Genomic DNA, 27,980 nt, shown 5'->3' with positions numbered 1-27,980 from the left:
AGAGCATGCGTGCTTCTTCACAGCTAGCTGACAGCCTGCTCATGTTTCTAACAGAGAGGAATCTGTGATTTGATATGCTGTGGTGACACATATTGATCTCTGGAAACATGAAGTAAATCACAGTGACAGTTCACTACAATTAAACCCAGAATAAGTCTGATCTGCAGCCATGTTTGGAGTGAACTCTGCAGAACTTCTGTAGTCCAAACAACAACAAACAGTGCTGAGTGAATAAGGGTGGAGAGGCTGAGCACTTTAAAACACAATGTCACATTCAAAGAGCCGGGCAGTGCTCCACACAAAGCTGGAGTCATATATGTAGCTCGTTTTAAAGAGAGCACATATATGAGAACATAAATCTGCCCGTCTACACACATTCTTTAAAGGCTTTGTGCGTGTTCGTCTTGTGTTTACTAGAACGAGTGGCAGTTGTAGTTATTATTTGACACAGTATGAAGGTGAGTCGGGATGTGTCATGTTCTGTAGCTTCACAGTTTGTGTCACTGCAGCTATAGCTTCTAGATATGTGTGTGTGTGCTTTTGTGTTTTGTTTTTTTCTGTGAAATGTTTCGAGTTCAGATTCCAGTCATGAGAGGTCGATGTAAGATAGAACTTCAATGTCATGACATTGTTTTTGTGATATGGTGTAGATCAGTGGTTCTCAACTCGTCTAGTCCTCTCTGAAAAATAGTGACCCATAATTCTGATATTTTTCAACCAATCAGATTTATTTAATCAAAAATGGTGCAGTTTGCAGCTTCTGTCAAATATTGTGTACCTCAGACGATGCAAAAAATCTGATGGGAGAAAGAAACTAAACCAAACCAACATGTTAAAAAAAAAAAGCGCTTGATAAACTGTTTGACACCAGGTTTTTTTTCCAAGCACGTACTGTACCCACAACTCACTGAAAATAGCTCCGCGACCCACCTTTTGGGTCCCGCCCCACCAGTTGAGAAACACTGGTGTAGATTCCATAAAAGGCTTCTTTCTTTTGTCTCTGGCTCCACCTGGAGAGTTTTTTGTTGTTACAAATAGTTTACATGAAGAGATTTGAATGAACTCCACTGATGAAGGCAGAGAATAACAGAAACTGTGCTATGATGTTGGATGTTACAGGGACTGTGATTAAATGCAGATCTTATTTATTAATTTGAATATGATCCCTAAAGTAGAAAGCCCTCCTCCTGGGGTCTGCTCATACAGACATGAAATTATAACCCACACAAATAACATGATTAAAAATTTGAGGGCAAAGTGAAAAAAGACAAGAATCTATTTCACTCTGTTTATTTGAGTCATGTTTTGTTCTTCATACAGAGAACGTTCCTCTACAATAGGAGTTTAAAATGTATCCTGTATGGCTTCATGTACAGCTACATTGAAGAATCATAATCCCCATGTTCCTGCTGATACACAGCTGTAACAAACAGGAGACGATGAATCTCAACTTGTGAGATAATTATGAACCCACAACCCGGCTCATTATTTCTAGACTGTACAGAAAAGCACACTAAACCACACACTGTGTGTTTATAAACCTATTGTGTGTCTTTCTATTTCTTTAAGAGGGGTTCAGGGGCAGGTATCATATGAGACTCCTGGTGTCATTTTTCTCCCGTTAGGGAAATGCAAACCATACTGTATGTGTTACAGTTATTCACTGTATGTGTTATACAGTATGAAGTAAAGCTGCCCCCATCCCCCCATATCATCTGGCCTGCCTGCATGTTTGTTTTCCTTCAGCTGATCATTTCTGCTCAATTGAGCGCTTCATCTGCTGATGATGTGGAATGTAGTGGAAGACGAGGTGGGGGCAGGAGAAGGGGGATTCAATCTGTCCGTCCATCATCATAAACAGCACACGAGGAAGAAGCAGAGAGGAAATAAGAATATGTTGAATATGTGTCTCACAGTCTGGACACAAGTAGAGATTTGAATGTAGACACAGAGTTAGTCTCAGCTCTCCTCACTGAATCACAAATACTCTAATAAGATGTTTCCTACATCATCTAATTCTCTTTCTTTCCCTCTCCCCTCCTCCTCCAGGACTCGGACTCCCCTCGTCACTCAACAGCCTCCAACAGCTCCACCTTCAGCAGTCCTCCCAGCCCGGCCTCCCCTCACAAGACAAAGTCCCTGTCCCTGGAGAGCACAGACCGGATGGGCTGGGACACATGAGCCTCGGCCAGCCTCTTGCCCATACCAACCCCACCCACCCAACCACTGATCGACAGCACAGGACTCCAAACCCCCTCTCCCTCCCCCACCACCGCCTCCTCCATGCTCTCTGAACCCCCTTACCCCTGCCCCCCCCCCCCCCCCATCACTGCCCAGAGAACTGCACCTCCTGAGGAACATTTGTCCCACTTTACAGCCTCGATTTGTCTCATCGTACTTCCAAGACGGGGCAGAAACTCTAAAAACAGTCTGTCGTCTAGGGGAATCCTGAGGGAAATGTTATCAAGAATAAGTGAAAGTGTACATGTGGGGGCTGATGTTTGAGGGTGCAAGTGTGTGTGTGTGTGTGTGTGTTTGAGTGAGGCTGTATGTGCCTGCCAGCGTGTGTTTATGCATATGTTTTCAGTAAGGGCATCTGATATAGGAATTTAAAAAAGCTCCCATTTTTGCTGTCGGCAGAAGCATCAAGCTTCCCCGACACACTTCTGTCCAAGACCCCGTGGAAAGATCAATTCAGAGACTCGAACACCTCACAATGCAACGAAAGAAAAGAGGGTTATTGTTGAGAGAAAAAGATTTGTACTTGTACATAGGACCCTTTGGGTTTTAGGGGACAATATTTTAATTTATTTATCATTCTAAGACAAGGAAAGGGAGGTCCGCTTCATAGCCTGAATCAAGCGGGTGGAGTTTAAACCCCCTCCTCACTTCCCTCAGTCGTTTCTCTTTGGGTGCTTCAAAATTTGAAAATAGAAAAAAAAAAAAAACGTGAGAGAAAGAAAAGTTATGATTTTATTTTCTGTTTTTTTTGTTTTTTTTTTGCTCATGATACTAAGTGCAGTGACTTTATAATCTGTTTTAATTTGACCATCAGCTACAGCCAGCAATCTAAATGACATCACCACAGCTCCTCTGTGCTACTCTCTTCCTCATTGGTCCACTGCGAGTGACGTCAGAGTGTACCACGTTCCACTTCGCTCTACAACCAAACTGACAGACTCACAGGTCGCCATCACAATAATGTACATAGGTTCAAAGTAGAGAGTAATATATGATACGTAAAAGACTTTAGAGAACTACACGGGAAAGAAAAAATCCTCTTTGAATTGAGTTTTCCTTTGTTTTGAGTGATTTGGGGTTGTATTCACACAAAAAGCCATTTTAAACCACTTTCCATTTTTTTTTGTTTTTTTTACCGATTGGTTTTAGATTTGTTTGTTTTATATTTTATGTGTGACACTCATTGTGTGGTTTTGCTTTTATTTTCCTCCCACTCTGTTTGCGCGAGTGAACAGAACTCGTGTATGGATCGACACTTCTGCCCGTTCTGTAGAGGAAACACGTCACACACATTATCTACTTAACACACATATTGAGATAGTGTTGTACTGCAGCAGATGCCTTCTTGTCCTGCTCCTCGTCTGACTGTCGGAGGGGACGCAGCACTGATCATTTAATCCACATTTAACCTGTGTGATAACTGGCTGTGGTACCCGGATGAAAAGAGGAGTCCTTCCACTGAGCTGGATTTAACCAAAAAGTAAGAATAAAGAGGGACACTTAGGGACTTCATTTAATTCTTTTTGACAGCCGTTAGAAATTCTGAAAGCATTTTGGTTTATTTCAGTGATATTTGTAAAAGCTCTTGTTTAAACAAAACAACACTATATTGAGAATGTAAACACTTAAAAGCTGTCAGAAAGTCAGCACTTGGTTTTCCGTTTGTTTTAATGAATAGCATGTAAAAAAAAAAAATAATAATAATCAGTGTGACCCCTTGTTGTCTTTATAATGAAAAGGGCCGGGTGTCTAACCCCCCCCCCTTTAGGAGGTTTTTGATTTGGCAGTGTGAAAACTTTCCAGTTTGGCAGCTTCTGGCTGCAGAGCAGAACATTTACAGCCAAAAAGAAAAACAGATACCTCTGTTCGTTTTGAGCTCAGTTTACAAACAGATCAATAAGCATTTATCTCCGGGAGTCCTTGGCAGGGCGGACCGGGGTCAAACTGTAAGGGAACAATTTGCACAGAGCTGAAGACTGTTCTGACACTGTGGTATTATTCTCTGTAACAAGTGAACACATCCTGTACTCTTTCTACCGGTCTTTAGGGAAGAGTCTCCCGCTGATTTCGTCTATTTGTCTGAAAGGGAAACAAAAGAACAAGAACATTGGTTATCGTTCCTGCCCGTCCCCCCTTTTGAAATACCGCCAAGTAACCCTTAACGGCCCATTCCAAGTATTTTTTTTTTAGTATTCCATTTTATATGAAGAGAGAGGGAGAGGGTTGGAGCACCACAGTGCTACCACATGGTTTAACTCCAAACAACCACCTCTTTCAATCTTTTTAAGCTTGCGAGATCCTGCTGGAGTTTATCTGTAGAATGTATAAGGTGAGGGAGGGGAGGGGAGGGGTCTGTCTTAGCCAGGTGTTTTATTATAGGCCAATATTGTACAGAAGAGCTGATCCCAGATATTCCAGTTTTAAGGAGAGGGAAGAGAAACTCAGGAAACGTCAGAACCAATGAATCATTTCCTTTAGTTGGTGATAGTGTGTTAGAGGCGTATTTGTTTGATGGATGGAGTGAGTGAGGGACAGATGAGTCGGGCTGTAGTGAGTGTACAGTAGATGTAAGCCGGGTGGAGACAGCAGCAGCAGAAGAAGAAATGGTTGTGAGGATAAAAGATGTTTTCGGGGTGAAGGCTGAGCTGTGCTTTGACGGCTGAGGTGCCACAGCGGTAACATTTAAGAGGAAGAGAATCTCAAAAACATTCAAACGCCTTTGCATTTCAGTGAGGTCTTATCTACAGTACCTTCTATATTAATTTGCTCTTTCATATCATATTACACTTCTTTTGTTTTTTTTTTCTAGGATTGCTTTGTAATAATTTGTACAGTTTTGCATGTTATAGATGTAATCATTTTTGTTTTTTTTCGGTTTGTTGTTTTACTTGCTCCTTTTCGAACGGTTTGGGCGTTTTACTGAGGATAACCCACTACAGGTGATGTAGATTCTTTTTTGCACAAAAAAATATTTAAGGTGTAAGGTCAAAACATGAAATAATGTATGGAACTGGCTGCCACACTTATGTGGAGAACTCATTATATTAACCTGACTCCGATGTATTTCAATAAAGCGGAGGGCTGTTACAAATACAAAGTGTGTGTGTGTGTGGTCCATTCTTTAAAAAAAACTTTATTACAAATCAACAGAAAGTTCAGTTTTTTTACATCTGTACACAAGTTCCTGTCCACTAGAGGAAATGTTGCTCTAACATTTTATAGAAGCTATACAAGTTAAGGACACATTTTTAACAGACACACTACTCCGGATAGGACTCGTTTAAGGTGGCTATCATCTATCTACACTTCATGTGTGTTCAGACAGAAAGAGAAGCATCTGAGTTTCACCTCTGGAATGTTTATTTCCCTAAAACAGCCAATCTTCTACCTGTACGTGTACGGGGCCGGCTGTGGCTCAGTTGGTAGAGTCGGTCGTCTAAACTGGAAGGTTGGGGGTTCGATCCCCCAGCTCCTTCAGCTGATGTCTTAACCCCAAGTTGCTCCTGCTGCTTTGTCAGTGGCATATGAATGTGTATGAATGGGATTATTTACTTCTGATGGTCACTACATAGAAGCCTCTGTGATCAGTGTTTAAATGTGAATGTGTAGGTGTGTCATGAGGGTTGAGTGTCAGAAGACTAGAAAAGCGCTAAACAAGCTCAAATCCATTGAGCATGAGCTGTATGTTGGCTTACCCCCATACAGAGAGTATGTGTGTGTGTGTTCATATCGACCTGACTGAACTCAGAGCTCCATGTATTGTTCCCTTTTGTAAGTTCTCCTTGTCTTTCTTGTCAAAGTACTCTTCCCTCATGTCTGACAGAAATCATGGAGCCTGTGATACTCGCTAAGCTTCCCGTCTGAACACAGTCGTAAGGCAGGAGTTTGGATTCAGCTGTTTTTCCTGTATTTCAGCCCTTTCATTCAGGCAGACCACATTCCCAACATGTTCCTCTTATAATACACGAGCACACTGAAGCAGTGGAGAAGCTTTGTTTGTATTATTCAGTCATATACAGTGTTTGAAGAGGAACAGAGTACCGCCAGCTGATCTTTCATCTTGACTTTTACTTTGTGTGTATTTATAAATACAGGTTTTAGGCATTTTAAATTACCAGTACTTTAAACATTTTGAAAATCAAAGGAGGAGTTAGAAGTTGAAGAAGTACAAAACATTTTTAAATGTAGCAGATAAAAAATGACCCTGCTTCCACTCTCCACAGTGCTGAGAAGAAAGGGGATAGTAACGTCCATCATTCACATCCTGGTCACAGTCCTTTATACAAACAATACAGCACAAGTAAACAGCAGTGCAGTCTCTCCTTGTTGGTCACATTTTTTGGGCCTTGGTAACGTAGGTCATACAGTGAAGCCGTGTCATCATTTCAGTGCTGTCTATTCGCAGGTCAGTCAGTTCAACAAAATCCATCGTAGAATTGTAAACTGGACCAAATTCAGTTTGAGTTTGAGTTTTTGGGATCAGCTAGTCGGTTGTATAAAGCTGAGACAACATTTTAAGGCACCAATCCAAACGTTGCGACTTCATTTGTCCGGCTGTAGCCCGTCTCTCATCTTCAGTAAACAGGAGCTTCATTTAGCTCCCAAACTCAGCAGGAGTGGATAAACCACACACAGTGTTAGCTACTCTGCATTCTGTCCATCCTCTCACATTCCTTCTCTTCAGTCACATCCTCAGAAGTGTCCTTGAAAGGAGAAGTTAGATAACAGTTCGTTTCATGTTCAGGCTGTAGCTCCATCCTCCTCCAGCACCCTGTGAATCCCATTCCCCGGGCCACCCAGAACAGCTTGGGTGGTGCTGCTGAGGTCTCTGACGCTGCTGTGCCGGGATTGAGTCTCCAGTCGCTGGGTGGAGCCGTGCCGTGATAGGCTGTCCAGGCGATTGGTGCTGCAGTGTCTGGACTGTGATTGGTCGTTGAGGCGAGGCATGCTACCATAGGGCAGCCGGTCGTCTAAGGCTCTGAAACTGGACGCTGTGTACCTGGAAGAGAAAAGAACAGTGGTGTCAAGGCCAGGACTTCCTGAAGATTTGCCGTGGAGCAAAATGACAGAAGAAAGTTCAAAGACCCACCTTCCATCTCGAGAGCGGTGCAGGCTGCCATGGTAACTGCTCATCTTGGAGCGTGCGCTGCGCACTGAGCCGGCCCGGCTGGTGCTGCCGCTGGGCGGTTCATCCAACATGGCCAGGTGGGTGGATGAGGCATGAGTGGAGGTTCCCTGGGTTGACGTGCCCCGTGACTTCCTCACGATGGGTGTGTTGGGGTCCCTGAGGAGCAGCTGGGCGAAGTCGGGCTCCTGCAGCACCTGTCTGCTCTCGTTGACCATCCTGCTGCAGCGGGGGAGGGAGGAGCACGGAGCAGAGGAGCAGGAGAGGGAGGAGTGGGGTGGAGGTAGAGAGGGCAGGGAGAGACGCAGGAGGGAGGGGAGGGAGAGAGGGAAGGTGGTAGGGTGGTTGGAGTGATAGTAGAGGATGGAAGAGTGTGTGGAGCAGGCGGTGGGAGAGGGGGTTAATGCTCTGAGTTTTTGGATGGGAGGGGGGTGAGTGCAGAGAAAAAATCTTGCAAAATCTTTAACTTCTGTCAAATGTGTCAGAATCACACAGGATGAATAAATGTATCATGCAGTATGTAGAAAAGACAGAGTGGACAGATCTGTCTGACAACTTGAGGGTGATTTTGTTTAACAGACTTGTTAGAGGATGTTATAAAGCTGTCTATAGATTCTGCCTTTACACGTCTTTACAAAAAGACATGGACATGATGTGTTGTCTTGATAATTAAACTGACTTGAATACTGAGGTTATTTCCAAACAGTGTGTGATATGGAACAGCATCAGCGTGTGTGTGTGAAGTACATACTCTTTGCGTCTCTTGCCGTGGAAGAAACTTGCCCACTCGAAGCACGTCTTCTTGCTGCCCACCCAGAACACAGAGGGGATCCCAGCGATCAACATCATCAGGTACTTTATCAGGAACAAGACCAGGTCAGGCCGGCTGGTATGCTCCACCTGCAAGACAACACACACACACACACACACCAGACAAATGATTTAATGATACACACTTAATATGAACTCTTTTTTACTTGTAAGCACATCATATGTAAAATGTAGAACAAACAGTAGACAGAGTGCAAGCTGCCCAGCACAGCTTTACACTGTGATGCACGTGACTCATGTAAACTTCAGCATCAATGAACTCATTAAAATGTTCATGCATGTTGACACTGTGCGTCTCTGTGTGTGTGTTGACTCAATAAGATCAGTGACAACTTTGCTTCAGGCATCAACAGCACATCAGAAGAACACATGGTCATCAGTCTGTGACATAGCTGCTGATTTCTCTTCATGATATTCATCTGCTTGAAAAGAGCGACGACATTCAGATTCTTCTCTTTATCGAGGTTATTTTTATTCTCTTATACGGGTCTCTCTGTGTCATTAAAAAGAAGGTCATTAGAACAGCATAATCCTTCACTTGGACATTAACAGAGATTGTTAATCCTGAAGTTTTATTTTAAAGAATGTGGAGGAGAACTTGATGAATGGTATTTTGTTTACTCATGTTTGTTTTAATCAGAGAATTTAAGATGAACATTAAAATAAATGTTTTTATTATGGTTTATTTTTGTGTTTGTATGCCTTTATTTGGAGATAGGACGGTGGATAGACACAGAAATTGGGGAGGGGGGGTGACATGCAGAAAAGAAGTCACAGGTTGGACTTGAACCCGGCTTCCCGCTTGGAGGATTACAGCCTCTGTACATGGGGCGTGCACACTAACCACTAGACTTCCGGCGCCCCCCTGAACTTTATTTTTTCAGTGCTGATAAAAAAAAGAATAATGTCTAGCCATTAAGTACACAAAACAATGTGAAACTAACAAATCTTCATTTCGATGTTGTTTTCATCAGTGAGTTAGAGTGAGGTCATTACATCCTGCTGATGTTTAGGAGACAACAGAGCAGCACGACGCTGTGCAGAGTCACCGCACTGCTGCTCTCTGCCATAGCAACAACTCTACAGCTGGCACGCACTGAACCACAGAAGCACATCTTACACTCTCTTCTGCTTCTCCCTCTCTCTCTCACACACACACACACACACACACACACACACACACACACACACACACACACACACACAAACACACACACACACGAGCGTGCACTCACACACACATGCGTGCACTCGTGCACTCACACACAGATGCAGTCATGATGGCCTCATTATGAGTGGGCCAGGCGGACCCTGAGGCTCATCCATCCGCAGATACACTCCAGATGAGAGACTGAATGACTTCAGCCAACATCCTCATTACTGAATCCTGTGTCAGAAGTTCTGCTGCTTCCACACAGCAGCTTCAAGCTGCCATGACAAACTCTGAATAGCTGCATGGAGTTTTTTTTAAAGCCTAACTATCTCTAAGAATGAAATCACAGTCCATCTCCTGCCTCTATGAGTACTCTCTTTTGGCTTTAGTCACCAATGTCACTGTGTGTGTGTGTGTGTGTGTGTGTGTGTGTGTGTGTGTGTGTGTGTGTGTGTGTGTGTGTGTGTGTGTGTGTGTGTGTGTGTGTGTGTGTGTGTGTGTGTGTGTGTGTGTGTGTGTGTGTTCTTTGTATACTGTGGAGATGAAGGGTCCAGCATCACTCAGTAGCTGTTCAGCAGAGATGAGGTCTGAGCCTCAGGGAAAGCTTTTAAGATAAATATAGTCGGCACTTAAAGTCAATATTGTGCACCAACACATAGCTCGGGTTCAGTGTGTGTTTGAGTGCACACTATGTGTACGCTCTTTTTTATGGACACAGTGATGTTGGGGGAAGGATGGAAAGTAGAGTCTTTGTGTGATTTGCTTTTGTTGTTTTGTGTTTGACAGCAGTTAGAGCTCAGCTGTGCAGCACATGCAGCTTGTTTTCAGATCTGCTGTAACTATGATGCTGTGCAGCTTGACCCCACTGACCCATACTCTGCAGCAGATAGACCAACACACACACACACAGATACACACACACACACACACACACACACACACACACACACACACACACACACACACACACACACACACACACACACACACAGATACACACGCAGGATTAATTCACTGCTCTCTTAAACAAAGCATTGTTGACAGGGCAGATTAAGAGCACAACCGAGATCTTACTCAATGCTCTTAATTCTCAGTCATCTCTTCTCTCAGCTGCATCATCAAAACAGGCATTTCAATAATTTCTGAAATGTTCAGGTTCCAGACTGTTTCAGGTCATATCTACAGATTCAATTAGTTCAGCTGTGCCTGCTGCAGCACAGAATTTAAACTAAATGTCACCATGACTTTTACAAATCGTGTAAACAGGAGCAGTTCAGTCAAAGTGGCCGAGGTCCAGATGAAGCAATTAACAAGAGTCATAATAATAACAATAAGAGTGGCTGTTAGTTCTACAAATTACTGAATGCTGCACAGCTGCAACACTCTCTGTTCACATTTGAACATGCAAGGTAAAGGTGGATGTACAAAGGCACATTGGGAGGAGCTGGTTATGAGGAGCAGAGAACAGCAGAGGGAGAAAGATCTTTGAATTATTAACAGCTCTATCACATGAGACACACTAAGTGTACTGATGCTGGAGGCTGTTGCAGAGCTACTGAAGACGAGCTGTATGGGAGTTATTGTCTCATTAATGATGACTGTGAGAGTGAGTGTGAGTACATTCAGTTAAAATGGATCCAGTCTGGACACACATCTCACAGGGTGTCCTGCTCTCTAATGTAAACACATCTGGCAGGTATCAGCCTCCTCCCAGCTGTTACCTCCTGCTCTGTCTCCTAGCTACCTTGCTTAAGTCCCAGTTGTGCATTTCATGTTTACAAACTGTGATGAATGTCAGTGAATAAATTCAGACATATGTCAGTTTTTATCAGAACATTCAACAGATTTCATGTGAAATCATATTGAGGGATGTGATGTTTTTATGAGGAAACTCAAAAGTTTGACCTACAATATGAACATATACACTAATTTCCTATGAGGGTTTAAGGACTACATCATGCTAGAGGTAGATTCTTGATGTAGTTACACTTTCTGCATGTATGAGCTGCAAATTATTTCTCTGCCTTTTTCAAACAGCAGAGAGATTAACTTTGTCCGACATCCACTATGTGCTTTTGTTTTTAAGATAAAGGTGATCTGAAGACAATACCAGGTGACAGCTAAGCCAAGCATTGCTATTATTAGCCCATAACAAAGACACAAAAGCATGCATTTTCAATTTGCAAGTAAAACATTTACAAACATTGGATGTAGATTTATCACATCACACTGGTAAGCATTAGTCGAGACAATCATAGGCTGCAGATATTGTCGTGCTTTGTCAACAACACATGCACACCTCTTTTAGCACTTCACAGTCAGATCATGTATTACCTGGTAAGGGCAGGGGATGTGGTAATCTCTACACTTCTCCTGGACCCAGGTGGTCTCCCAGATGGCTCTGTAGCTGCTCTCGTAAAGGTAGCAGCCCAGGACAGTCAGCAGAGGGACCAGATAGAGCACTGAGAACACAGCGATGCGGATCATGAACTTTACGAGTTTCTCCTGGTTCTCCTTTTCCAGGGGAATCTCCATGCGGACTCGGTTTAGTGCTGCAATGCCTGCCAGCAGAAGCGCCACACCGACCTAGGATAAAACCATAGAAAGATATGTTACAGGTTACCATGGTCTCAAATAACCGCTCAGAAGGTAAACACTTAACATAATGAAGTATCTGTTGGCACTGATTTATTATTTTAATTTGTTTGGATACGCTCTCACAGAAAAAGTTGATTTTGGAAACATAATTATAACAGTTTTTACCATGAGACAAAGTTTCAGTTGGAGTTGTGAGGCCTCGATATTAATGATATTGAACATTGTTTGTTTTTTTCGTTGTTATTTCTCATGTTCTGTAATATTTTTCTCACCACGACATCGAGTCCCAGTGGAGCCAGCAGGAACCATCGCAGGGCCGTCACATTGTAAAGCCCCACAAAGCAAACGCCGCTGACGCTGTCTCCCTCGATCTTGTTCATGGCGAGGAGGCTGACGGTGAGGACACCGGGGATGCCCCAGGCACAGGCGTGGAACAGGAGGGCCTTCTTCTCTATCGCCTCACTGCCCCACTTGGGGACAGCAGCCAGGAACCAGGTGATGGTCAGAATGACCCACCAGACGCTGCCGGCCAGCGTGAAGAAATACAGCACCATGAAGAGGAGCGTGCAGGCCTAAGATGGAGAGTGGGTACACAGATAGAGGATCAATATGTAGAGAGTCAAAACACAACAACAAAAAACAAACGCAGCCATAGAAAGAGTGTCTGACCTTGTTATGGGAACCTTGTGTCACAGTTGAAGCCCTGAACCTTCCAGGACTTGCTGCGTTACAAGAAACTCTGTCCTCCAACAGAAAGCCCAGGAAGAACACCAGGGACACCATCATGTAGCACACAGCGTAGAATATGATTGGACGCTCCGGGTAGCGGAAGCGGGACACGTCAATGAGGAAAGTGAGGAAGGTGAAGAGGGTGGCAGACAGACAGACGATGGAGACCACCCCAATAAAGTAGCGGGCAAACGCCAGCTCTTCACGGGTGAAGTACATGTTGGGACAGGGCGGGGAGCAGTCGCGGACCCCCATGAAGGAATAACCCAGCTCAGGGTCGATTTTGAGCTCTCTTGGGCACCAAAAGCCGTAGTCCCGCTGGACAGAAACGGGGGACTCCGTAGTGTCTGAGCTGGACAGCAGGTCTACAGGACGGGGGTAGGGCTCGTCACAGTCCGGGAACCTGGGTGAAGAGAGGAAGAGCTCAGGGTTATTTCAGCTGTCAAACCTTTAACAACGTCATTATATCGCTGCCAAACAGCTTCAAAAGCATTCCTTATAATCATTAAGATTGATGAAGCTTTCTCCCTTCCAGGCAGCCACTGATCACAGATCAACAGTATTAAAGAACAGATCTAACCTGCACAGACTTGATGAGCTGACTGAGCTACCTATCCCTGAGAGCATGTACTGACTTTACTTTTAAAGTTACATTTCACTGCGTTGTAAGGCTGATGAAAACATCTTTTGGGAATATTCTTGGGGTATTTTTCTCTCATCAAATAGAGAAAAAGTAGAAAGACGTCAGGAAACGAGGAGAAGGGGATACGATAAATTACTCAGTAGGAATCTGAAGACCACTAAGCCCCGAGGAAGACTCAGAATAAAGCTTTATAAAACACAAAAACATTGACATCATACTTAGTTTGAAACTTGAATAAAAGACACTCAGTGTTAATGAAGAAGTTCAATGAAATAAAGAGCTGTTTGAGAGGAAACTTTTCCAAACAACTGCTCCTAACCAGCATCTCTATGTACTTAAGATAACTTCACTTTTGACTTTGTCTTTTGAACTATTCATTGTAAAGCCAAGTTCATGTACAATCCTGTTGGTTTGTACTTAATGGGTAAGTTATGTGTTTGGTTGTTATGTTATCTGTCAGCCAGGTGTATTTTGGTTTTGTAATCAGTCAAGTTTGAACCCTTTAAGACCGATTGTTCCCTTATATACTTACTCTTTATCTGCAGAGTTTCATTTGTTGCATCATGTTAAATTAATTCTACGTTGAATGTGGAGACTTTGTGTTGTGTTGTTGCTGCAGAAGTTTTTTAATCAGCTCTGATTTAATTATCTGTCTGTAGAACTGTTTTAACAACAGTACAATGAAAGTTCAAGATACATGTTATAAACCCGTTCTCCAGATCTGAGGTCATGTTCAACTAAGCATCTATATTTTTCAAGTTTTCAACGAGCTTGTGTGTCTGCTGCTGCACTGTCACTGCTCTCACAGAGGAGGAGCTTCAATCACTGATGGAGCAGAAGGTCAACAGAATCCAGGAGGGAAACAAGTATTGCTGTTGTCCCAACCTGTTGCAGTCCATCTCCTGAGGCCAGCTGACACCAAACATGTCCATTAGTGTGTAGCAGTCGCTCTTGGCCTGCAGACAGAGGCGGCGGCATGGCAGAGTCATCCGGCCGTATTCTGTACACACCGGGGCGTAGAGGGCGCACAGGAACATCCTGAGCTCAGGGGAGCACTGCAGGTTCACCATGGGATGGAAAGGCTGCAGGAGGAGACAGAGAGAAAGACATTTCAGGTGATATTAAACAAAGCAGCAAAAAATAACTAAAGTTGTTTTAAATGAGAGAAGGCGAGAACACCACGGGAACTCTGAGTCCACAACAAGGGCCAAAGAGTGGCACAAAGAGATCAGTGGAGCATGTCTCTGACCGTTTCTGGAGATGAATCCATAAAAACAACTCTGGCCTCTTTCCTAATAATCCCCTTGACCCCCATGATTTTAAACTCCCCCCTTCCGCTGTCTTCTCTCTCCCCCCTCTCTTCTTCCCTCCAACCTCCAGATAGGAGGACTACAACAAGCAGGGCAACCCCCACGACCCCCCCCATTCCCATGAGGCCTTTGTGTAACAGGCAGGACCACGCTGTGACTGACTGACACACTGTGGTAACGTGCATACACACACAAACACATCAGCCAAAGTACCAACGGGAGTATATTATTTACATGCTAACACACCCACATACAGCACAATGATGGTCTTACTCTTAGAAACTAAGCCAAGAGGCGCTTTGAGTGCAGGAAGCATCTGTGGGGCATGTTGTTAATATGCAAATGATCTGCAGAGTGAGTGAGAGTGTGTGTGTGTGTGTGTGTGTGTGTGTGTGTGTGTGTGTGTGTGTGTGTGTGTGTGTGTGTGTGTATGTGTGTGTGTGTGTAATACATATCTGTGTGTCCAGGAGCCCGTGATTAGATGTTACTGCATGGATTTGCATACACCTCTATGCTGGTGTGTGCGTACAGAAAAAGCCTCCAGCCACACCCTGTGCAGACAGACACATGCTATCCACCCTCCCCCGAAGACATATGACAGACAAGGACAGGGAGGGGGGAAGGGAGGGGAAGGGGGGGAGGACAGGCAGGGGGCAATTTGTCTCTGTGTTTGGAGTGAGGGGAATTCAAGAGGACGTGTCACTGGTGGTTTACAGTTTGGTCTGCTTCTGTAAAATTGGATGAAGTGAAGGACAAACACACTATCTACTGCTAAGTGATTTTTTGTTGAACAAAGTGTGTTAGGAATATCAAACACTGTCTATTTGTCGTGATACCTTAGAGAAATATTGTTGAGTTAATTAGGCCACATGTTACAGAGTTTGGTATGTAGAACATGAACCAGCGACTCTGAGATATCTCCGATTTCTGACGCCTTCTTTGGAACATTTTCCAGCTCAGAATTCAAAACTACTTCATCTCAGTTAATCTGTGATTGCAGGATTTTGACCTGATCTTCTCAAAATGTTATCTATTTATACTGCTTTCAGATAATGGTTCATGGTAACCTGCGCCCCCACATCATCAGTATGTATCCTTCTCCTGACAGCATGTTTGCCTGCCACCCACATTTGATGTCTTCATGTAAAAAGGATAACAACGGCTGCTATCACCTGATCAGGGGTGATCGGGGGATGATGAAAAGGGTTTATGTTCACATGCAGAATCCTCAACGTGAGTCTTCACAAGTTCTCAGAGAGGATCAATTAAGGTGACTTACGTGCTTGTCATAACTGAGATCAATCAACCAGTCGATCGTGTAATCTCTGAACAAATGGAGTCATCACGTTCCACTGAACACCGCTTTACTACGAGCACAAAAACACAAGCAGTCGTCGTGCGGTGTGAGGTATGATAAGATCATAAATATTAAATATGATTACTCGTTGATTTTCACAACATCTGAATCATATTTATTTATCAAACTTAAACACTTTGAATTCTTAAAATAAATTAAAAAAATGTTAATATATTATAAGAATAAGAATAAATAGATACAAATTAACTAACTGTGTTTTTCAGGCAGTGGTGATGTTACTCTTGTGGCCAAATTAAAGCAGTCAACACTTTGAATTATTTACCACACAGGACAAAACCTGTGATCAAAATGAGCGCGGCATTGCTGAACAGTAATTGCTTAATCTCAATGATCTTTTATTCATTCATCGTTGGAAGCCAAAATCTCCATTAATTGCCCAGCTCTAATATACAGGTTCAAACAAAACCCTCATGCACAAAGACTTCATCAGCTCAACTCTTGAACTGAAGAGGAGCAGTTCAAAATTAATAAAATATCATTCAATGTTTTTGAGTATAAGTATATCATATTTTTTAAAAATAGGCAATGACAAACACAAATGAAACTCCACCTTAGTCCGAGTAGAGAGTTGGAACAAACCCTGCACACACCTAAAGCCATAAAGAAAGGAAGCAGTCAGCACAGAGCTCTTGGATTGACACAGCTGTTGTTAGCAGGATGTTGTGACTTCACAGCTATATAAGCACTTAAGGGCTTCATCTTTTTATCACTGGAGATACCTTCCACATTACTGACTCCTCTTTGATTGTAATATTTCATCAAAGCTACAGTCAGCTACAGCATGGTCAGAGAAACAGAAAGAAAGGGAACTTGAGTTTGTTGTTGATCAGTCTTTAGAAATAAACCCTGAATCTGACACCCCCCCGACAGTCCTGGGAACTAGGTGCTACTGTACTTATGATCCCGCCTCTGACTTTCTTCTTTCTGTTCCAGTTTGAGGTCCTGTGACATCTATTAGTTCATCGGTGGGGCCCTGTCACTGCTGGTTAGCCACTCACACATGATGTAATGTAGCTAAAGTGAGCTTGCATCTTCGCTCTCCCGCTCCGTTTTGATTCCCGCAGGCCAATGATATGCTCCATAGAACACAATGTTCCACGCTGTACTGTACTACAAACTGAGTTGCTGTGGGAAACGGTTGAATACATTTATAGGTTACAAGCAGTGATGATCTACTCGGGGAAAAAACTCTCTTCGAATCATCCCTCATCCTATTCATCTGCTTACCATTTTTCTATTTTTATGCTCCTCCATCACCGACCCTCTCCTACCATTCGTACCCCTCCTCCATCTCTTCAGTTTCTCCACTCAGCCATTTTATTACGGCCAACCCATCATGTAAGCCAGAGTGGGAAGGACTGAGCTGGTGGTGGTTGGGACATATGGCTGGTCACGGTTTTATCCACACAGTCAGCAGCCCCCAAACAACACCTAACACCAACATATTTAGGCCCAGCGGAGCCTCTGCTCTCTCTGTGGGGATTTCATGTTAATGGTTACACTGGAAACAGCTGGTGAACCACTGGTCCCATGAATGGCTAGAGGTTTGTCATGGCGCTTTTCCCCCCAGAGCTCAACTTGTAAGGAGAATCAAGCGTGCAATACACAACCCTGTCGAATGGAGCGGGCCTGCATGAGGGGGTTGGTATGCTAATGTCATTTCAGCTCCTATCCCGCTGCTACAGTCATTACGCATTCATGGGAGCTAGTTATGGGATTTTTGATCCTTTAATATGTGGAATAGTATGCCACTCTGGAAATAGCAGGCTCACACACAGTCAGATATGTCAGTCAAAGGAGTGGGGGACTCTGGGAGCTCATCACGGTCAACTAACAGGCTCCAGAGGAAGAGGGGGGGTTAGGTGATGAGCTGCTGTAGTTTACACCTTACACAGACCAGAGTTAGTCATAACAATATGCAAACATATTAAATTCAATGTTTAAACTTGGATATATCACCATGAGTCAGGAGGGATTCTTAATGGCTAATTTTGATTTCTGAATTACTGAAGACAAGAACAAAACAAACCAGAGGACAAAACTGCAAAAGCCTAAATTAGACCCCGGAGGGTCTATGGATAACTTCCTTATATCATCACACAGACCCTGTAGCAGTCTATGTAAAGTCACTATGACATTAAGGTGTTTGGATTTACAACTTGTGCAACACAACTGAGAAGGAAAAGATTATAGTTCAGTAAAAACACATTTTTCATTTATTAAATGTCATCAGTAGTCATATTCCACAGCTGACATTATAACCTCACATCCTTATAAGAACAACAGGTGGCAGCAGGGCCATGTCCAGACCTGCCCCTCAGGGGTGACCCCACTGAGGCACCGACTCATGCAGGGGTGGCCTAAAGTGTGATGTGCGCACAAACACACACAAATAAATATCAATAATCTACCCTTTCTAACCTCACCAATAACATCTACTTTATAACAAGAGATAATGACAGTGTTATCTTAAAGGCAGGGTTAGTCATTTTCGAAAACTAGCATGATTTTGAAAGTAGCATTCCCTCTGTGCTCCGTCTACATCCACCCCCCTCCCCTCTGTGCTTCCTTAAAGCGACTCCCCTAGCTTAACCCATGAGCGCCGTTGTTCCAGAAGCAGACCTCATCTCATTGCTTGCATTGTGTAGAAACTACGTCGTCTCATGTCTCATTCAGTGGTAAGTAAACTCACAGTATAAACTCCGTCATCAGTGACGTGCTATGAGTGTGGGTTAGCGCACGCAAGAGGTAGAGAACGTGCAGGGAGACAGAGAGGCGTGATTGGTTCATCAGATTGGTTCCTCGTTTCAGACATAGGTTGACGCTTTCACATGATTACAACATGCTACAGATGGGGGATTTTCTTTGTTCCTTTTTCAGAGCACATGAATTATTAATGTCTGTCAGGACCTAAAGACAATTTCAACCAAAATCTTAAAAAATGTATCTGGAGAAGATAACCAACCCTGCCTTTAATTTTTAAATGACACAAAAACAAGATTTATGTTCAAAGTCACAATTTAAAGTACTTAAAAATGGAAATGCAAACTCCTGCACAGTCTAACTTGCTGTTTTGGTCACGACACATTGCCAGTTAGTTCATTGCAAGTAGACAGTTTGAATTACTACTATACCCCTGTGTTATGAAGAAGATGTGCAGTTTTTTATTTACAGTAGAAAACTACTAACAGCCTTCTACAAAAGATAACTTATAGTTGGTTTATGATTTGTGCCGCCTCTGGCACAATACCAAGACCTTGGATTCAGCTCACTATAATTAAATGCTAAAAGTGGTACTGGACTGGTCTTAACTTTATAGGATGAATGCTGCATTCAATCCCAACAGATAAAAGAAGAAATATAATCATGATATAAATCACCATGCAGTATAAGATGGTATTTCTGTGCATATTTCTGCATATATTTGTTTGGCAAAAACATCCCATCTTCAAATTGTCAGCCTTTGGAGAAATAAAAAAAAAAACAGCGTTGACCTCAGTTTCACCTCTAAACACTTCTGAGATTATCCAGCATGTTTTGAATCTGATCAAGTGTGTCGTGTTATTAAATATTAATATGGCCTAGTCCAATGAAGTGGCTGGATGAACATTTCTAATGCTAAAGCAATTGGTTTTTAATGAGGGCTCTTAATCAGCTGCTACGACGCTGTGACAGATGAACTGCAGACAAAAGGAGCCCACTGTGGTCAACTGGTCTCTACTATTTACTCTTTTATAAATACCTCATAGTCACCTCTCTCCCCTTCCCATCACCCCCCCTCCCTCCTTCAGCCTCTATCCCTCGTTCCTTCCCCCCCTCCTCTCCACCTCTTTATCCTCCTTTCTCTTCTGCTGCCATTCCAATTCTCCAAATTTTCAAGCTCAGCACCATGGCGACGGGTGATGCATCACCAGGGAGGAGTTGGAGAAGGAGGAGGAAGAGGGAGGAGAGCAGGGTTCGAGGAGGTCAGGGTGCGGGGCGGAGGGGACCACCTCCCGGGAGGCAAAAAAAAGCCTCTGCTGCCTTTGTTAACAGCACAATTGGGACTGTTTCCTGGGCAACGGGTGAGCCCTGTGTAGGGGGAGGGAGAGGACAAAAGAGGTGGGCGAGGGGGGGTGAGAGAGTGGGTGAGAGAAGGAGAGAGAGGGAGAGGAGGGATGGGTTGACCGAATCAGCCGTGTCATTCACCACTAAGAAATGTTTGAAAACGTTTGGCTTTGACAATGTGTAATGTCTGTGTACACACACACACACACACACACACACACACACACACACACACACACACACACACACACACACACACACACACACACACACAGAGTCACAAACGCACATACACACCCACAGGAAGGTTGTTGTGGACCAGCGACTCGCTCTCTGGATGTGCTTCTCTTTCAGACTACTGCCAATAAACACGGTGTTGGACATTAAATAAAACAACAGGCGCTTTTATAGTCTGGGTCACGCTGGGTAGGGTTTATCAGACCATGGTGTGTGTGTGTGTGTGTGTGTGTGTGTGTGTGTGTGTGTGTGTATGCTTGCTTAGCAGGGATACATCTTTAGTAGCTCGCACAAAAGGCATTTTGGTAGTGTACTTTTTAGTTCACTGCAGCAGGTTTTAACAGACTTTCAGCCTTCAGAGAGCTTTATCAGCATCTAACAGAACTCACAAACACACACACACACACACACACACACACACACAGACACACACACACACACACACACACCTCAACTGTCCTTTACAAATCTATTCACACAGCATGGGTGGAGTATCTGGGTTATTCCACACAGCAGCTGTAACATGACACAGTTTATCTGAAAGCGTTGTAAACCTGAGACAAGAGGCCGAGTTAACGACCTGAAAGGAGGAGGAAATGAGTGTAAGTGGGAGTGAGCAGATTAAAAACAGACCATTGATTAGTCTTTGTGTCCATGCAAGAAGAGTGTCATTCAAAACAAACCTGACAACATGGACCGATGATATCAAGACGCCAGAGGGTCTCTGGTATAAGAAAATCAAATCTCTTGGTATGAGATATTTCTTTCATAACCATAACGTAAATGTGCCTTCTTAGTAAAAAATAACCAAGTCAATGTCTGTCACAGAGATAAAACATGAGATGTCAGGCTTTATCTGTTCAGAGAAGACAGCCATTATTTGTGTGCTTGGCTTTGGCTTCATGTAAACAAACCGTCAGATCAATCTAAGTTGATTAACATCTTCAGTCGGCCCTGACCCTCGCTCTCCCCATCTGACCATGAAGAAACATTCAACCCCTCTTCCTTTTTCTGTTACCATCATCCTGTAACATTTGTCCAATCTTTCTGAACATCACCTTCATCCATTTTTAAACATGAAAAATATAGGAAGCCATTTTGGAGGATATCTGTACTCAGGGGGTTTGATATGAAGCTCTGAAAATAGCAATTTGCACTGGGTAGTTTTATTCTCTTTGCTGTACATTAAAGCACGAGTGGAAATATGATTTTCTACCAAAAATGTGAAGATTTAGTATTTTATAAGACCTAAAGAGTAAATGTTAACTCATAGTTGGGCATTTCTCTCTCTTTCTTTGTTACGCACAAAAATAAAAACTGTTATACCGCCGTACAACTTCCCAGAGGTATGTCTGAACTTTTGACAGAAATCCTAAAAGCAGATGTAGATAACTTCTGAAGAAAGCGCAGTCCGGATATCTTAATGTTTATTATCTTATCATATTATAATTATCATGTGTTTAGCAGCTTAAATGTGCTGTGCCGCTTTACATTCATCCTGTAGCTACAGTGAGCATTTCTCTCTAAAGACGGGGATTTCAGCCCTTTTTGTAATGCCAATCAAATCCGCCACGCTCCCACTTATCTTATGTTAGAGTGGCACAGTATCATTGTGGCACAGAAATAGCCGATTCCCAGCCCCGAGGCCGCTGTCCCACTTTGGCTGCGAGGTCATTCAGCGGTCAGCGATGACTGAATGAGCGAGGATGAATACCCAAACAGAAAATCCTCAGTTTACAAATCTCCCTTATTCCTATCGTCTACTGTACACACACACACACACACACACACACACACACACACACACACACACACACACGCACACACACACACACACGACATAGCTACTGTATTTTGCAATAAAGTTAAAAGAATTTATATCCTTTTCTATATCCAGTCAGCACATCTCCCATTCACTAAACCGTCACATGTCAGCACGGGGAACACCAGCCTAAGATAAAATATGGGGATAGTAAACTATATTCTTTTAATAGGTCGTTTATAAATGATAACTCACAAGTTTAAAAAAAAAAAAAACAGAAACAAGTTACAACAATGTCATGATAAATTGTGCCCACGTTTATAAAAACCTAAAACCTTCAAAAGACCTTCAAGAGCGAAACAATCAGAAAGAAATCCAGCAAAGACAACATTTCAGGGGTTTAGAGAAAAACGGCAAGAACGGCAGGCGTTGGTTCTCATCCAACTCCCAGTTTCTCCACGGTGCGAGGCATTCATCATCATTATCATGGCTATTCAGAGGACCTAATTCCCTTTAAAATCATGTGTCAATTCTCATTTGGCTGCCCTCAACATCTTACAGGCTTTGAATTCTCCCATGAACTGGATCTGGGGCGAGTTATCGGGAAAACAAGAGCCAAACAGAGGCATTGTCTCCGTTATTTCAAACCTTTTAGGTTGCCATGTGTTTTAGAAACCCAACAAGCATTTCCAAGGACTAAAAGAGACTTAATTGTGGATCCATGACGAATCAAAGTGAACACCATCTAACCCTGAAGTGCCTCTGTCTGTTCACTGCAACCCACACACTGTGATAGTTGAAGAAGCTAACCTGGCCTCCGCACAACTCAGCACCCGGTTTGTGACGGCTTGGCAGTGAGAAAACAATTCTTACAAAAAACTCTCATGTTTTAATTTTACACATTATAATTCAAACTGCTGTCTCCTGAAAGAATCTAGTAAATGTCTCTTTGCATAGATGTTAAAACACAACGAGGCAGAGTGACTAAAGCTAGAGGAAGTGAGTGAATATTCCAGCAGTGTCTCGGCTGCAGCGATGAGTGTTTGTAGCTTTCCTAAATGCGAGCGCAGCTGGGATGTGGTGTGATGCTGTGTGCTCCCACAGTCGGGCAGGGCATGTACAGAGGTTACGTAACCCTGGATTTTCTACTCCTCCCGCCCTCCATCTCTCCCTCGCTTAGTCAGGCCATGCAGAGTGCAGAAGTGGAGCAGGCACAGATGGTCAGCACGGCTCCTCACATCGACATCATCGCTGTGCAGGGTGGGGCGGGTGTTGAAGGGTAAAAGTGATAGAGGCAGCGAGAGCCAATAGCAACATGATGCTGGAGACAAATATAGATGGATGGACAGATATACTGTTACACACACCGACAGCTCAGCCAAGAAGGCACACGGTGTAATGTTTTGGGCCAGTTTGGCCGGTCATTACTCGATAGATTGAGCTTCCAGAAGGATCAGCCGATGTAAAGGATGGGATTAAGTTAACGAGGTGATGCATCTGCTCCATGATTGAGTTTAAATGCCTAACTCGACGTTTCAAAGAGGATAACAGCCACAACAGTCAGATGCTGTGGCTGGTAAATCTATGGATAATCTAAAGGGCAGAAAACAATAAAACATGGACTAAACACCAGAATCAGAGCGTTAATCCATCAACTGAACCAAACTCAAAGAGAGAACAGTTTTGTTTCCTTACTATCAGACTACGTCTACTAGCTGCCCAAAGCCTGTTATGTAAAATGGCTCTGGTTTTACAACAAATGAAGTGAAGAGTCCCTACATGTTGTGGTAAATCGCTTCATCTGTCAACATGCCAAATGTGCTGCCAGAAACCATTTTAGGACAACACGCCCAGTTAAATGGTTTAATACTGCACTGTCCTCATGGCCCCCAGGGACAAGTATAAAAAACTTAATTTTCTGCTTCATGTTTTGGTGATTCACTCTCATGCAGCTACAGAAACCAAATTAAAGTCGGCTACACTTTGATATTTCTAACCTTCAGCACATACAGCCTTGGTGAGAGCTATCCAGGCTACTGATGTCGATTATTAACCTCCATACCTGATCGTGCACACATGTAGATAGAGGTATATGTCTGCAAATGTGTGTATATTTCACCTCTGTTCAGCCACTACATAGTGAGTCACAACAGACAAAGAAGAGCGTGAAAGAACCAAAGGAAAACACTGAGAAAAGATGGGAGACATACTAAGAGAGGGGAAAACAAGAAAAAAGGTCACCAAAAAAATACTATAAAACTTTGTTATTGTAAGAAGATCAATTCTTTGGAAAATTAAAGATGAGGACATGTGGTCAGACGTGTATCTGACAAACCCTGTGTGCTAATATCCACTTTGTAAGACAACATATTAAATGCTTTGTGTAAGAGAAAGGACCAAGAAACATGTTCAGCTTCAATATCAAATCACTGCTCTCAAAATGATTATTGACGTTTAAAATAATAATTTATCAATTGGATAATTTACCTTAATATATAAATTAGGTTTTTGCTTGTTGTTTGACTAAAGTGTTGTGGAAGAGAAAGGAAAACATCATTTAGCTTCAGTAATTAGTTAGTGTGATTATTCCTGAACTATGTGTTCTTTTATTTGTCATTTCTTTGCAGCTGTAAATACTGAAAAAGTCTCTGTTTGTGGGATCAGTAAAGGGTTATCCTGTCTTACACGTGTATATAAAATGAATAATCCATAGACATCTGAACGTTAATCAGATCAACATCTATTAGGTGGAATAATTCAACTTTAAAAATCTATTTATGATTAATTATAGAGGATACAAAATACCTGTGATGTGAGTAATTCAAATGTTGCTTTTGTTCAATCAACAGACCAAACGCAGAATATATTCTATTTAAATCAATCAAATAGAAAAAAAGAAAAATATGTGTACTTATATCAGGAGAGCTTTTTGAATTTTCACACTAAAATCGACTAGAATTAAAATGATAGTCAGTTTTCTTTAATATAATACTGATGATATTATTGGCAAACAGTTTCAGCTCTAGAAATAATGTGAGCAATATGTGCTGAAATGGTCTGACTAACAAAAAACTGGAAGGATGGAGGGAACAAAAGATGACATGAATGAAACGTAAAGTAACATATTATTTCCATATAAACCTTGTTATCTTAAAGAGGTTCATTCTGAGGGCTTTGCTGTTGGGCTAATACTCCTGAAGGACAGACGACTTGTTAGAATCATTTATGTTTCTTTAAATTCAAAGACTCGTGAAGCGTTCACAAAAGAGAAAGGATTTAATTACCCCGCTGTCTTTTACTAAATACAACAAAATGTTTCCATAAAAATGTGTCAGACTTCACTTTTATAAATCACAGTGATCAGGTAGAAGCTCGTCTAATTCAGGCAATTACCAGTTAATGTACAAAATCTGAAGTTTTAGATATAAGAATGTCAAATCAGTGAAGTGCATTTTTTTCATTATTTTGAACATGACTCATAAAGCCTGCAAAGGTTATTTTAATTTACCCCCAAAGATAAACATAAAACATTATGGTAAAGCTGATTTTTCAAAGCTACTTCGCCCACATGGTTCTTTTGGTTCACAAAGCTGCTCTCAGCGCTTCGGTATGAATGAACTGTTACGCTCTACCTTAGTAACAAAACGTTTCTTCCACCTTAACCTTTTGCTGCGAAATAAATATGAATGTTAATTTTCAGCCTATAAATTGAGATAAACTGAGATGATCATTAGTTCTCCCTGATAATCTCAGTTTTGGTAACAACAACGGACATTTAAAAAATAAAATATTTGCACATCCTTCATATGACGGCAGTGTACTGTACCTCCATGGCCAGGGCGGCAGTTTGCTGGTCGTAGTGGTTCAGTATGTTGGGCATGAAGGTGGAGTTGTAGGGTAGCCCCCGGCACATTCGCAGGGTGATGGGCTCACAGGTGAACAGACTGTGGCTCCCTGCATCCGCGTCCATTGGAATTGCGACGCATGCCGTCAACATGGACACCGACAGTGCCCAGAGGAGATCCATGACTGGTCCGTACAGCAGCAGAGAAAAAGATCCCGGGGATGGCTGGTTAGGAGAAGGGGTTGAGCCCTGTTAGCACCCAGCTCTTTCACCGGGGAAGGAAAATCACAAGGTTTAAGGAGCGTCCAGGACTGTGTGGTAGTCTCTTCCTCCTCTTCAGCTCACTGACAAATAGTCTGGGCCGGGCAGCGTAATCCAGCACAGCCATGGTTAAAGCCTGCTGCATCCATCACCTTTGGGAAACCTGTCAGTCGCAGCACTATGTCACAAAGCCTCCATCACCTGAGAGATGCTGTGGCCCTTTAAGATGCTCTAATGTGACCAACAGCTCACACCCTTCCCTTGTCTCCGCCGAACATGGGGATGAGTACGCTGACGGAGATGATGATTTTCAGAATGGGATCTGAAATAATAAAAGCACAACATTTTAGTATGCATTTGGTATCTAGTGACAATCAGCAGTGTACTCATTTGTAGCACGATTTGTTTTTTAAATACAGAAAGAAACCCAAAGCAGGCTTCTTTTTTTTTTTTAAATAAATGTTTTTATAAAAAGCACAACTAGGCTGGTTTCTGAGGGTTGTGTTCAGGTCACTTATCATGGTGAGTGGGTTGTGAAGATAAATAATAACATGTATTCATTAACAACCAGTAAGCTTTATCATGACAGGGAGTAACAGCAAAACATACAATACTGTATTTAGACACATTATTGTATCTGTGGTAGTTTAATGAAGGAACAAGCAAAATACTATTTATTCTGATGTTATTGTAATATCAGTGTTATAACCTTATTTTTATATATATTTCAGAGGCACTTTAAGCTATTATGGTAGCATGCCTTTTTTATAATTCAGCGTGTTTAAAGCTGCAAACTGCAGCCTTAGCAGCAGTGTTAGGCTACACTCATTACAACATTTAAATGAATCGAAAACAAAGCATACAGATACTTTTTGGTACACCTGTGTTCACCAAAACGTCAAACAAGCACAGCTGCATTAATGGTTGATAATTATGAATGCGAAAAAGGTGCGTCATTTCTTGCCTACCTGTGCGTCAGTAATAACGGCGTCATACATTTATCCCCATGAATACGAGTGTGGTTCACTAACATTACCGAGGGGAAATGGTTGAATAAAACAGAAGTGTCAAGCAACGCAGCGGAGACAAAAGATGAGGGTTAGTTAAATGATGGTAACCGGAGCACCCACCCTGCGTACCGGTGTTACAATCTCCTTCAAAGAGCCGGGCTGCGGCTGCTGAGGTGTTTGTTCACGACACTCACTCCCGTCGTACATTGAAGCTAAATTGTGTAAATGAAAGACTTAACTTTACCTGAATGTTTGTGCCGACTCTCCGCGGCTCCTCGAGTAGTAACAATGAGTGTGAACGTCCCTTTACCAGCACCCTCCTCCTCCTCCTGTCCTCCTCCTCCTCCTCTGTCCTCCACCCCGCGGTTGTCCCCTCCTCTCTGCCCACCATCAAGCCCACTACTCTAAACACAACAGCTTCCGGTCAGAGCCCGAACAATAAAAGACACACCCAACCTGACACTATATCATGCACTATATGCAAAGCAAGCAGCCATAAAGTAGGCGAATGTAGCCTTTGTAAGGACTAAATTGAGTTTTTATATATTTTCTTTATTATAAATTTGAAGTTATTTTTATTTATGCTCATTCGTTTGATCTACTCGAGTTATAACTTTACCTCATAACTCTACTTAGTTAATTTCCACAGTGTGTTCCCCACTTATATTATTACTTATATTATTATTAAAATAACATCTCATGAGCCTAGGCATATGAAGAGTATATCCTATGAATTTAACTACCACACAATGTAATAAAAACATAAAATAGAATATAACTTTCAGATGCATTTCTCTTTAAAACATGTAGG

General features: G+C 42.6%; 2 protein-coding genes across 11 annotated transcripts in view; one reads left to right on the top strand and one right to left on the bottom strand.

Moving 5' to 3' along the window:
• The window catches only part of cdc42bpab (CDC42 binding protein kinase alpha (DMPK-like) b), a 75,111-nt gene extending 69,773 nt beyond the window's left edge, over positions 1 to 5,338 (top strand). For all 7 annotated transcript variants that reach the window (XM_065963885.1, XM_020631491.3, XM_020631488.3 and 4 more), the window contains one exon: positions 2,050 to 5,338. In XM_065963885.1, coding sequence (XP_065819957.1) covers positions 2,050 to 2,181 — 132 coding nt within the window. In that variant the 3' untranslated portion in view covers positions 2,182 to 5,338. The remainder of the gene's footprint in view (positions 1 to 2,049) is intronic.
• Positions 5,339 to 5,354: 16 nt separating this feature from the next.
• fzd3a (frizzled class receptor 3a) lies at positions 5,355 to 27,541 on the bottom strand. Of its 4 annotated transcripts, none has more exons than XM_065963888.1 (9): positions 27,414 to 27,541; positions 25,881 to 26,481; positions 14,206 to 14,402; positions 12,618 to 13,080; positions 12,221 to 12,520; positions 11,685 to 11,936; positions 8,118 to 8,266; positions 7,331 to 7,774; positions 5,355 to 7,240 (listed from the first exon to the last, which is right to left on the bottom strand). In XM_065963888.1, the coding sequence occupies exons 2-9, from the start codon at positions 26,079 to 26,081 to the stop codon at positions 6,982 to 6,984; spliced, it is 2,265 nt and encodes a 754-aa protein (XP_065819960.1). In that variant the 5' UTR covers positions 26,082 to 26,481; positions 27,414 to 27,541; the 3' UTR covers positions 5,355 to 6,981. The 4 variants fall into 4 exon arrangements, with proteins under 4 accessions (XP_065819960.1, XP_020487153.2, XP_020487154.2 ...); XM_020631497.3 differs by having other exon boundaries at positions 7,331 to 7,588; XM_020631498.3 differs by having other exon boundaries at positions 7,331 to 7,585.
• Positions 27,542 to 27,980: the final 439 nt, after the last annotated feature.

The sequence above is a fragment of the Labrus bergylta genome, chromosome 15, assembly GCF_963930695.1.
Source record: "Labrus bergylta chromosome 15, fLabBer1.1, whole genome shotgun sequence".
NCBI lineage: Eukaryota > Metazoa > Chordata > Actinopteri > Labriformes > Labridae > Labrus > Labrus bergylta.
This window is presented reverse-complemented; position numbering and strand designations above follow the sequence as displayed.

Bases quoted from the DNA above. Each gene is read 5' to 3' on its own strand.
- fzd3a (XM_065963888.1), bottom strand. From the start codon at position 26,081: ATGGATCTCCTCTGGGCACTGTCGGTGTCCATGTTGACGGCATGCGTC. The intron at 7,775-8,117 runs GTATGTACTTCA...CCAAAAACTCAG, and splicing joins CACGGCAAGAGACGCAAAGA to AGCATTAACCCCCTCTCCCA. The intron at 7,241-7,330 runs GTGGGTCTTTGA...TTTCTCTTCCAG, and splicing joins CACCGCTCTCGAGATGGAAG to GTACACAGCGTCCAGTTTCA.